At 38.3% G+C, this 17,676-nt stretch overlaps 1 protein-coding gene across 2 annotated transcripts in view; it reads right to left on the bottom strand.

The window, feature by feature from the left end:
• LOC123674225 (homeobox protein 2) overlaps nt 1-17,676 on the bottom strand; it is a 262,915-nt gene that overhangs the window by 24,446 nt on the left and 220,793 nt on the right. For both annotated transcript variants that reach the window (XM_045609149.1, XM_045609150.1), the window contains exons 6-11: nt 15,826-15,897; nt 13,927-14,064; nt 10,836-10,901; nt 10,105-10,296; nt 6,989-7,211; nt 3,307-3,556 (exon numbers count right to left, since the gene is read on the bottom strand). In XM_045609149.1, coding sequence (XP_045465105.1) covers nt 3,307-3,556; nt 6,989-7,211; nt 10,105-10,296; nt 10,836-10,901; nt 13,927-14,064; nt 15,826-15,897 — 941 coding nt within the window. The remainder of the gene's footprint in view (nt 1-3,306; nt 3,557-6,988; nt 7,212-10,104; nt 10,297-10,835; nt 10,902-13,926; nt 14,065-15,825; nt 15,898-17,676) is intronic.

The raw sequence follows: 17,676 nt of genomic DNA on the forward strand, positions 1-17,676 counted from the left end.
GCCAAAGCCTCAAAGGAGTGCGTATTTACATCAGACAGACAGCCAGGTCACGCTAAGATCCTTGGAATAGCCAGGGGTCTCCACTGACATGGGAGTGCCGTAATACCATAAAGCAACTGATCAGAGGAAATGAAGTAACTCTACTATGGGTTCCGGGGCATTGTGGTATTGAAGGAAACGAAAAAGCCGATGAACTTGCAAAAAGTACATCAAGGTTAACACCTATGGGTTCTGATACCTTCTGTGGGTTTGGAATAGTTATTTATAATACAAGTGCAGAAGGCATTGATATTCTTCCACGAGTTCAAAATTCAAGAACGAGCCACGAAGTGGCGAATTTTCGAATGAACGAGTGGTAGAATGAACCTTCTGTTCGAGTATTATACATTATTTTCTCTAATTCATTGCATTTTTATTGAAATTAATGACATATTTCCATGAATGTCATTTAGTGATTTTTGCATTGAAAAATGTTGGTTGGCAGAACTGATTTCTTTAAGGCAAATTGATGAATTGACAGATAAAGCCGTGGCGAAAAGATCGGAGTACCAACATATAATAATAAAATATAACCATGAAAACTGTGCGTTTCTGATATATTCTCGCACGATTTTGTTCTACAAGATGTGGAAGAATGAACGGAATGACCACAGAATTAGAGAAAATAATATATGGCAACAATGGGAGTGAGACAGTAGAAAAATCCTCTGGAGAAACACTACGGGTCATGCTCAGGCAGTTGTTGGTGTCTTCACCAACCTATACCTGGAAACTCCTGAAGCTACCAAGAGCTGAGCTTCAGCTAATGGTGGGACTCCTGACAGGACACTGTCGGTGCAAATACTTTTTGTACCGCATGGATAAGTCAGCAGATGAGATTTGGAGGCTCTATGGAAAGGAGGTAGAACACATAGTGTGCAAATCTCCAGGGATGACTGGTCTAAGAACCATTCACATGGAAAGGCAGTTCTGGATGCTCACGAAGTAAAAGCCAAGGCTCCTAAGGATGTCGTCGGTTTCGTTAACCGTATCAACGGCCTCCCTGGGTTTGTTTGAATATGTAGGGTTAAGAACAAGAGTTTTTGGGAAATCAATGTTATTGAAAGTTGTGATTATTCTGATGCCACTTTTTTGTTAGCAGATACGAAAATATTAAAATTCTTTCGAAAGATTTTGGAAGAAACGACGACTCTCCTCATATTTTCAAAACAACAGTGACAAGAAGAAGTGGTTACAGCTACAGAAAAAAATTCAACGGTTAATTGACCATTTGGGTGGCTAATGATTAAATCAAATGAATTTCTGGCCCATGTGTCCACTAGATGTCGCTTCCCAGTTAATTCTCAACTCAACACAGTCCGACCACATTTTTGTGGTTGGAAAGTGGTGAGTGCAACATTGTGCGTCAAATATCAATCAACTAAAATCGCAGTCCAAAGCAGAAACTGACCAGACAATGAAAACAGATGTCAGTTTAACTGCAAAACTCGTCAAAGTCCGACACTGCACAACTTACCACAGCCCGACTACATTTTTGTGGTTGGAAAGTGGTAATTCCAACCACAAAAAAGTGGTCGGACTGTGGTAAGTGCAACACCGTGCGTCAAATATCAATAAACCAAAATAGAAGTAAGAAGCAGAAACCGAAGAGAAAATGAAAAAAGATCCCGGTTTCAATGCACAACGCGCTGAGGGTCCGGCATTCAACAAATCAACTCCGGAGACCCGGAAGTTCTCTCATCCCAGATTGCAGCAGCGTTTCCATCATTTAATTCCGGTGTTGCGACTAACAACTCCGGGGAATACTCGCTGCATATTGGGATGGAGAGAGGCGACTGTTTTTCTCACCTGTTTTCATTGAACAGGTCTCGTTGAAATTACTTACACTGAAGGAAAAATCGTGGAAGTGAAGTAACGAGTCTGTATTTGTTGTTTTTTTTTTCTAAACGCGCTAGGAATGTCGATGTCTAACTTTTGTTAGGTTGGTATGAGTGTTGGCAGCACTGACTGAGTTGAATGACATTTGGGTCGAGTCAGGTTAGGTTAGAAATCATATTTGTTGTTTGTTTTAGGCACAATTATTGTCACCGCTCACCGAAATTTCGTAAAACTTACATGGGCGCCCGCAGGGGGGGGCCAGGGGGTGCATGGCCCCCCTGAGATTTTGATTGCCTCATTCTTCAGCACAACACCCTCAATTTTATTTTCTCAATCCAAAGGGCATGGAAAGAAGGAAAGTAATGGATTCTCAACAATTTTACGGTTTTCAATGACAATCATGGACGCCTTATCGTTTTTCAATAATTTTCATTTTGCCCCCCCTGAGAAAAATTTCTGCGGGCGCCCATGAAAACTTACAGTTTTGAGGAAATTTGAACTCGAGATTAAGAAAGAAACACTAAAAATTCAAATTCTATCCAAAAATCGTTCTATCGTCTGAAATATTCATCACAGACCCCTCAAATACAAATGTTTTTCAAAGATTGAATTCTGATCTGAAACATACTGAGGTTTTAAAGGCGTAGCCTACGTCCAGGAGAAGTTGCAGCCTCAGGGATATTATCAATTTTTTCTCGAAAATTTCAGATTTCATTTATTATTTATGAAATAATGGACTAATCACCCAACTGCAAGCATTTTCATGATCTACATAGTCGAATCATTCAATAAATTGATACAATAGTCTTATTAAGGAACTTATATTTTTTTCAATTTTCTAAGGGTTAGGTATGGAAAATTTTACGAGAATTTTTGCACAAACAATTTTTCAGGTGAGATCGAAATTCGGCTAATCTTCGTAAAGCTCACGGTTTTGAGGAAATTTGAACTCGAATTTTGGGAAAAAATTGAATTTCCCTTCAAAAATCGTTATATCTCCTGAATTATTCGTTATAAAACCCTCAAATAAAAACGTTTCTTGAAGATCGAGTTCTGATTTTAAATGTAGTGAGGTTTCGAGTGCGTAGTTGACGTCCAGGAGAAGTGGCAGCCTTGGGAAAGTAATCAATTTTTTTTTTAGAATCTTATTTTATGTCTATAAGATCCTAACCTAATCTAAAATACAAATATTTGAAATTTCTGTATTGAGTTGTTTTTTCATGATAGGATCTTCTTTTTTTCTAGCTACTCCTTTGAATTTCCAAATTTTCTTTATTTCTGTATGGCGAAAATTCACAAAATATCCTCATGTAATCGTTATTTCATTGTAAAATTCGTTCCTTTCCATAGGCGTACCGATTTGCATTTACACCAACTACCCTAAACTTCATTATGTGGAAGGAAAAACTTGAAAATTTCCCAACTTACAAACTGGGCTCGTCCAGTATCTCTGTGTAGGCCAGTGGGAACCATCCGCTACATTGCGTCCTCAAGTTCTCGCCAAACTGCCAGCCCTTGTTCCTTTCCCCAATCAGGGAGATGAGATCTCCTTCCAAGAAGCTGAGTTGATTTTCCCCGCTGGACAAATACGCGTAGAGGGCTCTGGCCAGCTGGGTGTCCCATTGAGGGGGCGGTGGGACCGCCATCGATTTCGGACGGCGGGACTGGGAATGTCCATCTGCAAAATAAAGGAACGTCAGTGGCGTGCGAAGAAAATCTTTAATTTTTTTGAACCAACATTACGGCCAAAAATGGTATAATGATGAAGTTCATTCACACAAATTTTTCAATTCACTAGTATAGGGTGTTTTTTTCGAGGTATATAACTTTAAGTTGGCATTACTGTTCAAGATGGCAACCGATTTAACAGATGTCAAGTGATTTATTTTAAGTTAGGTTTGGCAATTCATCATGAATAGACTCACGCCTGAACAACGCTTACAAATAGTGCAATTTTATTTCGAAAATAATGGTTCTGTGCGGAATACGTATCGCGCATTTCTGGTTGAATGGCTACGTCAATAAACAAAACTGCCGCATTTGGAGTGAAGCTAATCCTCAAGTGTATGTCGAAACACCGTAACAAACTGACAGTTTGGTGCGCTTTATGGGCTGGTGGAATCATTGGTCCGTACTTCTTCAAAAACGATGATGGCCAGAACGTTACAGTCAATGGTGATCGGTATAGAGCCATAATTACAAACTTTTTCATTCCTGAATTGAACAACCATGATGTCCAGGAGCTGTGGTTCCAACAAGACGGCGCAACATGTCACACAGCTCGTACCATAATCGATTTTTTGGAAGACACGTTTGGTGAACGCCTAATTTCACGTTTTGGAGCTGTGAATTGGCCTCCAAGATCTTGTGATTCAACACCGCTAGACTACTTTCTGTGGGGCTATGTGAAGTCATTGGTCTATGCGGATAAGCCACAAACCCTTGACCATTTGGAAGACAACATTCGCCGTACTATTGCCGATATACGGCCACAAATGTTGGAAAAAGTCATCGAAAATTGTCCGTCCAGATTGGACTACATCCGAGCCAGCCTTGGCGGTCATATGCCAGAAATCATAATTAAAATGTACTGCCACAAGATTATCTTGCGGATAAATAAAATTCATGTCAATCGAATAATCCATCGTTGTTTTATTCCAACTTAAAGTTCTATAGCTCTAAAAAAACACCCTTTATATCTCTTTTCGAGCCAATATTTTCTAGAGTTGTCAGTAATAAATTAAATTCAAGAGAGAAAAAGACCATGGTAATCTCGAAGACCAATGCTTCTTGAAGGCCAGAACATAGAACAAAATCAAATACTTGGAATGCTGGATAGATTCTTTGGACTGGTTATGTGTCGAATAAGAGGGACCAAGTCAGTGTGGCAGAAAATGGCCTACTTCGGAGATGAGTTGAGGGGTGATCAGTATCAATTGCTCCAGGTGATCATAAAGGGGAAAATAGAGGCAAAACGAGGAGCAGGAAGGAGACAACAATCCTGGATTAAGAATATAAGAGAGTGGACAGGAGAATGTCCAAACATTAGTTCACATTGCCCAAAAGAGGGACAAATTTGGCATGATTGTCGCCAAATTTCACTAGAAGAGGCATTGAGGGAACTAGAAGTGTTTAACAGACATATTGAATTTCCCGAAGAAGCAACTAAAATGTATTATGAGTATCGGAATAAAATTCTGATGAGATTTCTATTTTTATTGCATAATGAAAAAAGGCTGACGTTCTTTCGAAATTAATTTTATTAGTGTCCTATGATCCAATTAAAAATGAAATGTGTAATTGAGTAATACATTTAGCATTGCAGAAACAAAATGAAGCTTCAACAGCTTTAAATATATTATCTGTGGAGTGTGGAGGGTTTAATATAAATTCATCATAAGGAAACATAAGTACAAACGGTGTGATTATCCAGATCATCTCCTTCGAATTATGCTAAGCAAAAAAAAAAGAACGTGTATGCCGAAACTTGTCATCACAAAATTGTACACATCTTCAAGCGACGCCTCTGGCAGAACTCATAACAGTATAGAAAACAAGGAAACAAGATTGCTGCAGGACGGAATGTTTCGGTATCAATTGAAGAGATTGTTATTTTCTCTTCCTTTGATGCTGTTGCATGATTCCACATTTTTTCATGTATTGAATCCAGTTCCATGTGGGAGATACAGCAGTGTGTTTCAGGAGTTCATCATTTTCATTTTTCACCTTGAAGCAAGGGACTACGGATTTTTTTAGAAGGGATTTGCATCTGAATAGGGTTGGTGAGAGTCGCTGATTGCAAGGAGTTAGGAATTTTCTTTGGGTTAGGTTGTATTTTTCATATCTGATGATGATTCAGTTATTATTTGTATTTTTGGGGGCATACGTTAGAAGGGAATGAAATTCGAAATGAGAGGAGGTGAGATGAAGCTAACTCATTAAGGTTTTTGTCAAAAAAACTCTAGATTAACTTGCTGTTCAGATATAGTATGTTCAGAGTCGCATGAGTTGTTAAAACTTGATAAAGAGACTCATCGTCCTAATTCTTTCTTAAGTGAATTCATTTAGTGAAAATATTATAAAGAGTTGACCAGATAAAATAATCTAACTTCCGCTGAGGACAAATTCTAATTATGAATTTGTGACTGTTAAATCGCCCCTTCAAGCAGAGTGGTAATCCCCTCAAGAATCTTGACACCTTACTTTGAAAATTTTGCAAATTTATTCATGAATATGCTGAATAAATTCGGTTTTTGCATTTCGGAGTAAAAAACCTCGTTGGAAGTGATGGTAAAAGGGCATTAAGCTTCTGATCGAACTTTAATCAATAGGATTCTCAAATTGCCTACCTTTATATTCGAACAGTATCTAATAGTATTTTTGTCTAACAAAATGTCTGTTAGATTCTGTTAAATTTCAAGTGTTATTCATAACATGCTGAAGAGGAGGTTTTCTAGAGGAGTAGGTACTATATCAGGGCTAGTAGTATCTGTTGAATGTCTTCAAAATCTCCAAATGACACCTTCAGATTTTGTAGGTTAATTTGAAGAGTGTCTGGTATAAGACAATACCTACTTCTTGGCCAGAATAAAGTGTTATAGTAAATCAAGAAATAACACCCGAAATGTTACAACATTTAGAAACCCGATCATTTGAATTTCTTTATTCATCACTTCCTATGAGTTTTTTCACACTGAAACGAACGCCAATCAGAAATTTTCAGCATAGTCATAAGTAGAATTGCAAAAACTTCAAAATAATATACGAAAATAACATCAAGGCTCGCAGAAAATTTTTCAATTCTGTAAAAAGTCTTTCCTCGTGCGGGACTCGAACCCGCAACCTCCAAATAACTAGTCCGACGCTCCCACCAATCGAGCCACCGAGGGAGCAACTATGTATATAGCTGGCAAGGGTTTTAGGAAAGTTAATGTTAGAAAGGAACCTTTTCACTGTCAGTGATAATTACGAATCTATTCTATCTACTGCCAATTATACCAATGTAAACTAGGTTCAAGGCAGAAGGCCCAGAATTTTCCAATTCTGCTTTTCTATTTCATCTCCTATTCGATCCACCCTGTACGAAATGAATCGACAGGATATGCCTTACCTTGTATGAGCGAGTTGGTCGACGAATTCAAATTATATTCGGACTTGGCCCTGGACATGGTCGTTACAGGGCTGCCAACGTCGCCGATCGAGCGTATGTCTAGACAAGAGGCGTCCATGCTTTTCGTCTTTCGCAACTGGGAGGTGATGCTCATCCTGTCGTCCTCGAAGTTCGGGCTTCTGGGATTCGAATAGACGTCCTCGTCCTGCCAGACCGAGATGTTCTGAAAACGTAATGATTGTTGTCAGTGGCGGCTCGTCATCGATTTGGAAGGGATCAGATAGTGTGCCTAGGGATTCACCAAGCCAAGAAGCTTGACATTTTAACCAATTATTTGACTTGAAAATCAAGCTAGTGGAAACTTACATACTTGAGCTTGACTTGACTTGATTTAAGATATTTATTGCTTGAATCGATATCAAGCTATTTGATATTACTTGAGCTTGATATGCAGCGTCGCACGGCATATAGTTCTGCAATCTCGTGCGCGCTCAGACTAAATAAGGGGATTCCTCGAGCACTGAGGGACTGAAGCATTCGCCAGTGTGACTTTATTAGTAGTTTTCTCACATTTCTATGAAATCTATTGGTAGATTTTGGTAGTTTCAGAAATATCTTTCTAAAATTGGTCAAAATAGCCAAGGATTTTTCATCAACGCCAGCATCTTCAGCTCCTGTTGAAAGACAATTTTCAAGAGCTGCTCTTACAGTTACAAAACCCGGAATAGGTTAGGCGATAAAACTATAGGATGCCTGATGTGTCTTAGATCCTGGATGGAAAATTGTAAAATAAAACAAAGCCTGGAGGTTTCTCTATATTAAGAAACTTTATTTTTTTATTATTTTTTATTTTGTTATGATTTATAGTGATTCAATTTATGTTTCTATTTGAAAAAAAATTATATTTGCTGTTCTTTTTTACATCGAGATTGATAAATAAAAGTGTTTTTTGCATGGTTCCTTCTCTGTCATCATTCTTTTAATAATCTGACATTAAACAATAAAACTGTTAAAAATCAAGTACCTTGATATGATTCAAGTATGTACTTGATGAATGAATACTTGACTTGATTGGATATTGAAAAACTACTACTTGACTTGAAATCAAGTCAAGCTCAAGCCTAGTAGCTCGAAGATGAAAGAATGGCTGGTTAAGCTTACTAGAAATTCTTTTTCTGTGAGAATCCGAAGAAACTAAGTGGTTCAAAATTCTATCATATGTCTCCATGGATTTGCCGTTAGGACTAACGAAGAATAGCGTTTTCAGTAGCCACCGTGTAGTGGTAATTTGTGTAATATAGGATTGTTCTCAATTTTTCCGTAGATGGGTATTCTGAACCTCAAAATGTTCGAAAATGAGTCAATCAAATAAACGAAACGTACCAGAAAGAAACACTGTTTACATTCTAGATTGAAAGTAGATAATTTTCACTGAAATAAGCTGTTTTTTTTTTAAATAAAGGCCTTATTCAAACATAATATTGACTATTCTCACACTATGTATGTGAGAAACTAATATTTAAGCTCTGATATTTACAAAATCTGCAGTGCACCACTGCCCCCTCGGTTGGAGACGCCACTGATCTTGCCGGTTGAACGGATCGGGATAGCGCCATGTCGAATGATATTGGGTGCAGATCCCGAAGGACGGAGACTGATACGTCGCAAGAATAAGAAAAGTTTTATGAATGCTGGGAGTTATTCACATCACGTGTCCGGCAGATCAACTTTGGGATATCGGACGGGATGTTACAAGGTTCGATTGTGGCCTTCGGGGTTCCTCGTTCGTACTTCGCCAATTTATGGGCGCCAATTTGGGTCGGTCGAACCCAAAAAGATGTCTAGCGGTAATTTTTTTTACACGAAAAAGTGGTGGAAAATTATAAAATGAAACAAAGCCTGGGGCAATATTGAGAAACTTTATTTTTTAATTATTTATAGTGATTTGATTTATGTTTCTATTTGAAAAAGTTGATATTTTCGGTTCTTTCATACAATAAGTTTAATAAATAAAAGTGTTTTTTGCAAGGTCCTTCTAATATCATTATTCTTTTATTGATGAGACACTACACAATAAAACTCCGAAAAATCAAGTAGCTTGATATGATTCAAGTACTTGCTAAATAAATACTTGACTTGACTTGAGATTGAGAAACTACTACTTGACTTGAGCTTGACTTGAAATCTAGTCAAGCTCTAGCCAAGTGGCTTGAAAATCAAGCCAAGCCGTGAATCCCTATAAACAAACAGGAACTTAGTCTGAATTCTCTTAAGGAGTTCGAAATGAAGGCATATTTTCAGCTGAAATACTAGCCCTGGTTTATCTTTAGAGGTACTGTTCTTATTCAGCATACGTTCACACAAAATCTGTTGGAAATTTCAACATCTGAATTAATGTTAACCAAGCCACCGAGACATCTGTCTACAAAATCGGATAAAACCCCAAACCTACATCAATAAAAGAGCGCGATAGACCAACAACTCATTGTTCTTCCATTCCATAAATCTCAAGTTGGCAACAATGATATCGCAGACTGCAAAATCGGCAATTCCTCCGACATCCGGCACCCGAAAACAACAAAACTAACCGAATATTCCGGCAAAAGTACACAAAAAAAAAACGGATTCCCCTACACCGGAAACTGCAGCCGAAGGGAAAACTGAAGAATGACAAACGGGCTGACTCCAATTGCTCACCCTCAAGATGCATAGAATACATGGTGTGGACACTCGTTCACATTTTTTTCTTACATAATGGGTACCTGAAGCTGTCAAGATTAGGAATCGGAATTTTTGAAATTTATAAGTGGTTTGGAATTTTATTTTAATAGTAACGGGTGTTTTTTTGCGAGGTATATAACTTTAAGTTGGCATTACTGTTCAAGATGGTGACCGATTTGACAGCTGTCAAGTGATTTATTCTCAGTTTGGTTTGGCAATTCATAATGAACAGACTCACGTCTGAACAACGCTCGCAAATAGTGCAATTTTATTTCGAAAATAATGGTTCTGTGCGGAATACGTATCGCGCACTTCTGGTTGAATGAAAACAGAACTGTCGCATTTGGTTTTTCAAGAGTAGGTGAGCACACCAGTGTTTTAAAAATCTTACTCACCCTCAATCGGTTCGTGAATATATTCTCAACGGAGTCCGGCAGAAATTCTCTGGTCTTCGCCACCTCTGACCATTTCTCTATGTTCTGTTGGTATGCGTTCACCCCTTGAGAGTGGTAGGACAAGTGGTGTTTGGCCAGGGAACACTGTCGCTCCAGGACGAATCCGTAGCGACGTCTCTCCTGAGTCATAGCCTGGAAAAAGAAGGGATCAAGTAGTTGACAAGATTTGAGGCAGTGTTAGAGTCTATTTCACCCAAGTTTATAATTCTGGTACACATTTTGATATTAACTCTCAACGAAGAGTCGAACTATCATAGATTCTTTGATGAGGTTACAGTCTATGAGCCAAAGATCAGTGTGGTTGACTTTTCAGCAAGTATTTTGGAAGTTACTCCAGGAATGAGTAAAATTGATATATAACTAATTTAGTACCTAAATGTAAAAATATAATACTAAAATTCAATTCAAAAGTACTAGGTAATAATATTACCTAGTACTTTATCTTTTCTTTATATTATAAAGAAAAGATATCCTGCTCTATGAAATGCCATGAACACATAGAATTAAGTGCTAACTATGATTCAACACTTTTATGGAACAATCATCTCAAGGAAAATAAAAGGCATATAAAAATAACTGCATGCTTGATAGGTTTTTCCTACTTCAATATATGCCATTATGAATCCATCAAATGGTTGGCGTTGATCTTTGGATTGGATGGAAATACTCACGTTTTTGAGGCTCTGCTCGCAAAAAGCATCCAATTTGGTCTTCTCCTCTTCTAGCACCTGCATGTTCTGGAATGTTGAGAGATCAGTCAATATAAAGAATTAGGAAACAATATCTAAAAATGAAATTTAACGTAGTTTCTCAATGTCTTTCCCACTATACAGAAGATAGATATGCATACTACATTCAAGTTACAAAATTCTCCTAATTCTTATAGGAAAAAGATTAACTTTTAGATGAATAACCTAACCTTACCTACTAAACCCAAATGGAATAAGAAATGACGATAAATTTCACCCAGCGTTTCCATTATAATCATTTTTAATTGTCTCATTCCAATTGGACAACCCTTCATTTCACTTTTAGTCAGCGATGGAAGAAAAACGTCGTTGCCAGACCGTCGAAAAAATCCTTTCACTGCTTACAAAACAAATTTCGAAACTCTATGCAAAACGTTGAATATGAATTGGGTTTATTTCGTGGAGCTATTCGTATTGAAAAAGGCTAAAGCCTTCAGTTAGTATTTACTCATTATGCTGAGGTGTTTGCTATCCAGTCATATCGAATTCGAAATTCCCGTATCCATTCAAACTTCCTGGAATAGGATTCAAGTTATATCGAACACAATACGGCTCTGTGTTCGTTTCCAGTAGCCCGATACCGTCAGACACAGTATCAACTGGGAAGTTTGAAGGAGGCTTCTAATTTGGGCTAATTAACTTGCAGCCGGTTGTTAGTTGATACCCCCCCTCCTCACCCCTCCAAACAATACGATACATTTCTATGAGCGCGAAGTTAATAATCAGATTCAGAGAGCAACACTCCCGCGAGCAGCCAAGAGATTAACAATCGTAATGGAACGATGATTCGAGCTTAATTTCTCATGGTGTTGGGGCATGAACTTTCCATGTCGTGCCATCGGATTATCGTGGTGTGCGGTGTACAGAAAGATTCGGTTCGGAGTTACTCGTAAGAGAAATTACCCCCTTGAGATTTGCGTGAATATGAGAGCAATTGATGTGTGTTTGTCCCACAAAAACTTGAGAATGGCTAGGTGGATTAGAATATTTTTGTATTAATTTTGCTCTACACAATTCTGTGGAGGTTGAGAAATCGAAATTAAAAGTTGCCACTTCGGATTTCATTCGATAGATGGCGTTTATACGAGAGTAGTGGTTGAGAGCAGCAATTTTCACAAGAATTCGAAACATAAATGGTTTTCGAATAGGATTGATACAGTTTGAAATGGTTATAATGGCAATACTGTGTATGATCATTTGACATTTTTATGTCCTTTGAGTTCAGTAGGTTATGCCATTCAATTATGGAAAGATACAAGCTCGAACAACGCTTAGAAATTGTCTTACAAATCAAGCGTGTTGCAAAATGGCGAAAGCACTTTCATTCGAGAAATCGTTTCAAAATATGGGAAACAGTGTTAATAACAAACATTTGGAGAATTCAGATAATTTCTGATCAACTTGTACAGCGTATCAATTACCTAGATCTGAATAATACTTTATATGATATTATCTTACAAATGTGACATAGTCATTCATTTTTCGTTGGCAAATTAAGTATAAAGTCCTCTTTGAATTAATGATTTGAACGCAATTTATTCAAAAACTATATGTAGTTTAAAATTTCTTCGAAGAAAAGTCGTCTAATTCATCACGAAATCTGATTCATAAATATAAATAGGGTTTTCCTTTTGAAAAGCGAGAGTGAAATAAGATAAGAAAGAAACTGCGAAACCCAGAAGGACCTGTTTAATTTTTTTTTATAGAACATAGATAGTATAGCAAAAAGTGAATGGTAAAATGCCTAGAGCACGTGTACGCGAAATTTATCGCCAGCTAAGTGAATTCGAAAGAGGTCGCATTATTGGTCTACGATAGGCGGGGTTGTCCTTTCGAGAAATCGCTAACCGTACGAACAGAAATCCAAGTACTGGTATGAGATGTTGTCAAGCGTGGTTTGATAATGCCCAAAATCGAAGAAGAGTAGGCACTGCACTTCGAAGGGGCACAAATGAAGTTCAAGGTCGACGTCTAAGAATTATGGCCATTAGAGACTGATTTGCTACAGCTCGATCTTTGGATGATGAGTGGTTAGGACAACAAGGAAATCTTGTAGCTGTCCGAAAGGTTTACCGCTGGATGAGGTCTTCAGGACTGCTGCATTATCGACCTCATCTTGTGCTACCTCTGAAGGCTGAGCATCGCCAGCAACGATTACAGTGGTGCAGAGAACGTCAACATTGGAATGTGGAATGGTATCAGGTCGTCTTTTCTGATGAATCTCGATTCTCTTTGGGTGAACATGACGGCCGAAGAAGGGTTAGACGACGTCGGGGAGAAAGACGTGAACCTCAGTTTCATGTTGAGCGTCATGTACACCGGACAGTAGGCGTTATGGTATGGGGTGTTATTGCACATGCAAGTAGGTAGCCTTCATTCGAGGTAACATGACAGCGCTGCTTTATCTTGAAGAAATAGTGGAGCCATATGTTCTCCCTTACCTTAACCGGCTCGAGAATCCAATATTTCAGCAAGATAATGCCAGACCTCATGTTGCCAGAGTTAGTTTGAACTTTTTCGAAGCGACCCATGTGAATTTTTTGCCATGGCCGCCCAGATCATCCGATCTTTGGCTCAAAGAGCATGTTTGGGACATCATGGGTAGAAGGCTTGGAAATTTATCCCAACCCCAAGGACTTTGGCGGCTCTGAGACATCAAGAACAGGTAGCTTGGGGTAGTATCACTCAAAAAGAAATAGACCATCTTATTGCATCAATGCCGAGACGTGTTGGGGAGTGCATAGATAATCGCGGTGGATAAACATTATTAACAAATTTATTGAAAAAAAATTGTAAAACCTTCGTTTTCTTCAAATTTCAATAATTTACTCCTTGCTATACTATTTATGTTTTACAAAAAAAAAAATTAAATTTAAACAGCTCCTTCTGGGTGTTGCACTTTCTTTGTCAGTTATTATATATTGTACTGAATATACCTTTTCGCAACTCCGACCCTGTGCTTCCGTATATGTGGGACGAGAGGTGCCGCGCTGAATATATCACCCTCACTTACCTTGAGTTCCTTATCCATGGCCAGTCCGGTTTTAGTGCTGCTCCGGGACTTCTTCCGCTGTTTTTTCATCATGGCCGCCGCCTTGCTGTAAGTCTCAGCGCGTTGTTTATGTTGCTGCAGGAAACGCTTCTGCTCAGACTGGAAGCGCAAAAAAAAAAAGTAATCAACGTTCGTCCCGGCAACGACATGTTTTATCACCGACGTAGGTGTTTGAAATTAGGAGGAAGTGCGTAGAGGAGATTTGGGCATGAATATTTCATGTCCAATAAGGCCCTTCTGATGTTCGCGAGTTTATTATTGAGTAGGTACGGTTGTCAGAACTGAGTAGGATTTACAATGATGTCTTGGAGGTGGTGAACACGTTTTTGATGATGATAAATTAAGTGATATGTAGGTTCTGATGAGTGTGGTTACTACAGCTGCTTCCGTACTTAATACCCAATAAAGAGAAAATAGAATAAAAGTACCAGGGGAATTGTTTCGTGTCTGATTCATAAGATTGTGACAATTTTCGTGAAGAGAAGCAACGGAGAATGAATTGTGATGCTAATGGAACCATTAAATACGAAATATTAACATCGAAGATCAGAGTTGTTGAATTTAGAGATTTCCAGTAGTGGCCTAGTTGGTTTTTCAACATCTAAATGCAGAAGACTCAACAAGGATCTCATTTCATTCAGGCTTCGACAAAATGAAAGTCTTGATAAAGGCCTTCTCACTAGATGAGAGGTAAAAGACAGTTTATTAAGGAGTGAAGCTAGATCTCCACGAATGCGTGGTCTCCCTAAGATCCATAGAGATGACGTTCCATCAACACTTGGCTAAAGCCTTCACATCAATGCTGAAAACACATATGGGTAATATGAAAACTTGATCAAGGTTTTTACTCACTTCTTTGAAAAACCTATGAAATTGTAGCTAAATGACATACTTTTTAGCTTCGATGCGTAGCACACATAGCACAATTATTTAAACTTTGCCTAACGTCATAGTTATTCTAAATGGAAAGATGAAGCGTAAAACTGGATGGAGTGGTTATGGGTGATCCCTCAGGTCTAGCCATTGCGAATTCTTTCATGGAAAAATTCAATGAAGATGACAAAGCTCGAACGAAGTCTTCAACTTGGTGCTATATGTGGATGACGCCTTCGTCATCTGGTCTTTCGGTGAAGAATATTGAAATGCCTTTTTGAACCATCTGAACACAAGAAAATTGAAAGAGAGATTAAACTTCTGTTTCTAGACGTCTTAATAACAGAAAACCTAGATGTTATTCAAGGAAACAGGATCTACTGATTCACAGATAGATATCTGCTCTAGGATTCTAATCATCCATAACAAAAACGAAGAGTGATCAAGATATTTGTAGAGAAAACTCGAAGTATATGTGAGCTAAATGCCTTTCAGGAGGCATTGAATCACTTGAGACAGGCTTTAATTATTTAATGGTTATAGCTTGAAAGAAACCTGCTGAGCATTAAGACCACGAAGTCAACCACAAGAGAACATTACTTCAGAAAGCATATGTGCCTTTAATACAGTGACCGACAAATAGGAAAATTTCTCAATTTACAAACCAACACAAACACTGTGACAAGTACAAAAGTACACAGGATCTTTGGAAGACTAGATACATCCGTGAAGATCTAGCTTCACTCTTACACAAACTCATTTTTAGTCAGCTAGCGAAGATTGTCGCTGTTAGGATGGTTTCAGAAGTTTTCTTATTTTCATCCAATCCAATTCATTCATTATCAATATGGGAATACCAACCGCAGTTATAAGCCAAACCTTAGGTGATAAACCGATTAGACCAACGCAAAAAAATGGAATATTCTAACTCCGTTGAATATATTTCTGTTATTATCGATTTTTAAAATGAAAAAACTCATTTCTCACCTGCACAACCTTGGTGTCCTTCTCCAAGTTCGTCTCCAGCGGCACAAGCAAGTCCACGTAGAACGCCTTGAGCTGTAACGTAAAACAAGCGTTAATCAAGTCAACATCCAACAAGATCGGATTATTCTCGTAATGCAGCTAGCTCCTTACGCAAGACAAACATTGATTACCTTCCCTAATTATATGTGAACCTGGATCAAACGTAAGAGTTCATGATGGAAAATGAAAATTCCGATCCGACTGGTAATTAGATATCGAAGTAATGAGGTGAAAGTTGAGCTAACGAAGGAAAACCCGGCAGGATGATTTAGGATTTGGCTCTTGCGATTCGCAACAGGTCTGTTGACAATTGATTTAGGCAGCTTGCCGTGTGTTCAACTCAGTTTGCGCCAACGTTGAATTTTGCGAGCAGAACGAGTTGACTTTATTCTGTTTGTTCAGAGTTCGCGGCACATGTTTATGTTGTGATGTGCGACGCTGAAGTTTAGTTTGATGTGATTTGATTAGTGTGCAAGATGAATTCAGATGCTTGTCGTGGGGTGATGTTAGGTACATCTTTTTTATCGCTTTTCCTCAGAACACTACAGAATCATTTATGCTTCAGTTTGGAAGTACTGAGGTTGTTTCCATTGAAATATTAGATATTCAATTTTGATTCCGACGTTTCTCAATAGCTGAAAGTGGTAGCCGAAATGAATAGATCGTGGATGTCATACAATAAGCTCAGGCATTTGTAAATATAAGGCCATCAAAATATTAGTCGATTCGTGTCTGCATCATAAAGTTATTCCCGATTAAACATGTCAGCTTAGGAGTAAAATATTGTCATTTGCGGCTGAGGCTCATCAAATGCTCTCAAATACCTATAGTGAGGTCGCTTTCAGTGAAAGAACGTGCTGCGAGTGGTTTCAACGCTTCAAAAACGGTGATTTTGACGTCGAAGACCAGCATGGCGGTGGAAGAGAGAAGGTTTTCGAACATGCAGAATTGGAGGCATTATCAAATCGCAACAAGAATTAACAGGATCATTAGTATTGACGCAACAAGCCATTTTAAAACGCCTGAAAATCATGGGAATTATTCAGAAACAAGGAAATTTGGTGCTGTACGAGTTGACACCGAGATATATTGAACGACGTTTGTTTGCTTGTGAACAGTTGCTTGCAAAGCAAAGACGGTAAGGATTTCTGCATCGCATTGTGACTGGAGACGAAAAATGACTTCATTACGATAATCCCAAGCGCAGAAAATCATGGGGATATTCCGGTCATGCTTTCACGTCGACACTCAAACAGAATAATCACGGTTCCAAGGTCATGCGCAGTATTTTGCAAGAATATTTTTCTGGCCGTGTTATTTCTTGAAGAGGTGATCACAACTGTCTACCGTGATGTTGTGATTTAACACCTTTTTAAGATTTTTTCTTAGCGCCACGTGAAAGATGAGGTCTATTTCAATGCTTCACAATCGATTCAAGACCTTAAAGATGGAATTTGTGAAAGGATCGAGGACATAGAGCAGAAAATGGGGGAATAGGTCTTGGAAAACTCTATGGAAATGATTCGCTTCAACGGTAGCCATGCTGGCTATTTAGCTAATATCATTTTCAATCCTTGATGATATACTTTCTTCTTTACAATGAAATTTTGGGGTATCTCGTTTTCATGGAGATTATTGAAACACTGATGGACGACAGACGAGAACTTCATTTTGGTAAAGCACTTGGAAACATCTTTGAACACTCTACTCACTCAACTGAACTCTTCTTTCCCCAGTTTTATACCTGGGTTACAAACATAAAATCAATATGTACACCGTGAATTTCTTCTTCCTTTTCTTATTCTCTAAGTT

Source organism: Harmonia axyridis, chromosome 2 (assembly GCF_914767665.1).
Source record: "Harmonia axyridis chromosome 2, icHarAxyr1.1, whole genome shotgun sequence".
Classification (NCBI taxonomy): Eukaryota; Metazoa; Arthropoda; class Insecta; order Coleoptera; family Coccinellidae; genus Harmonia; species Harmonia axyridis.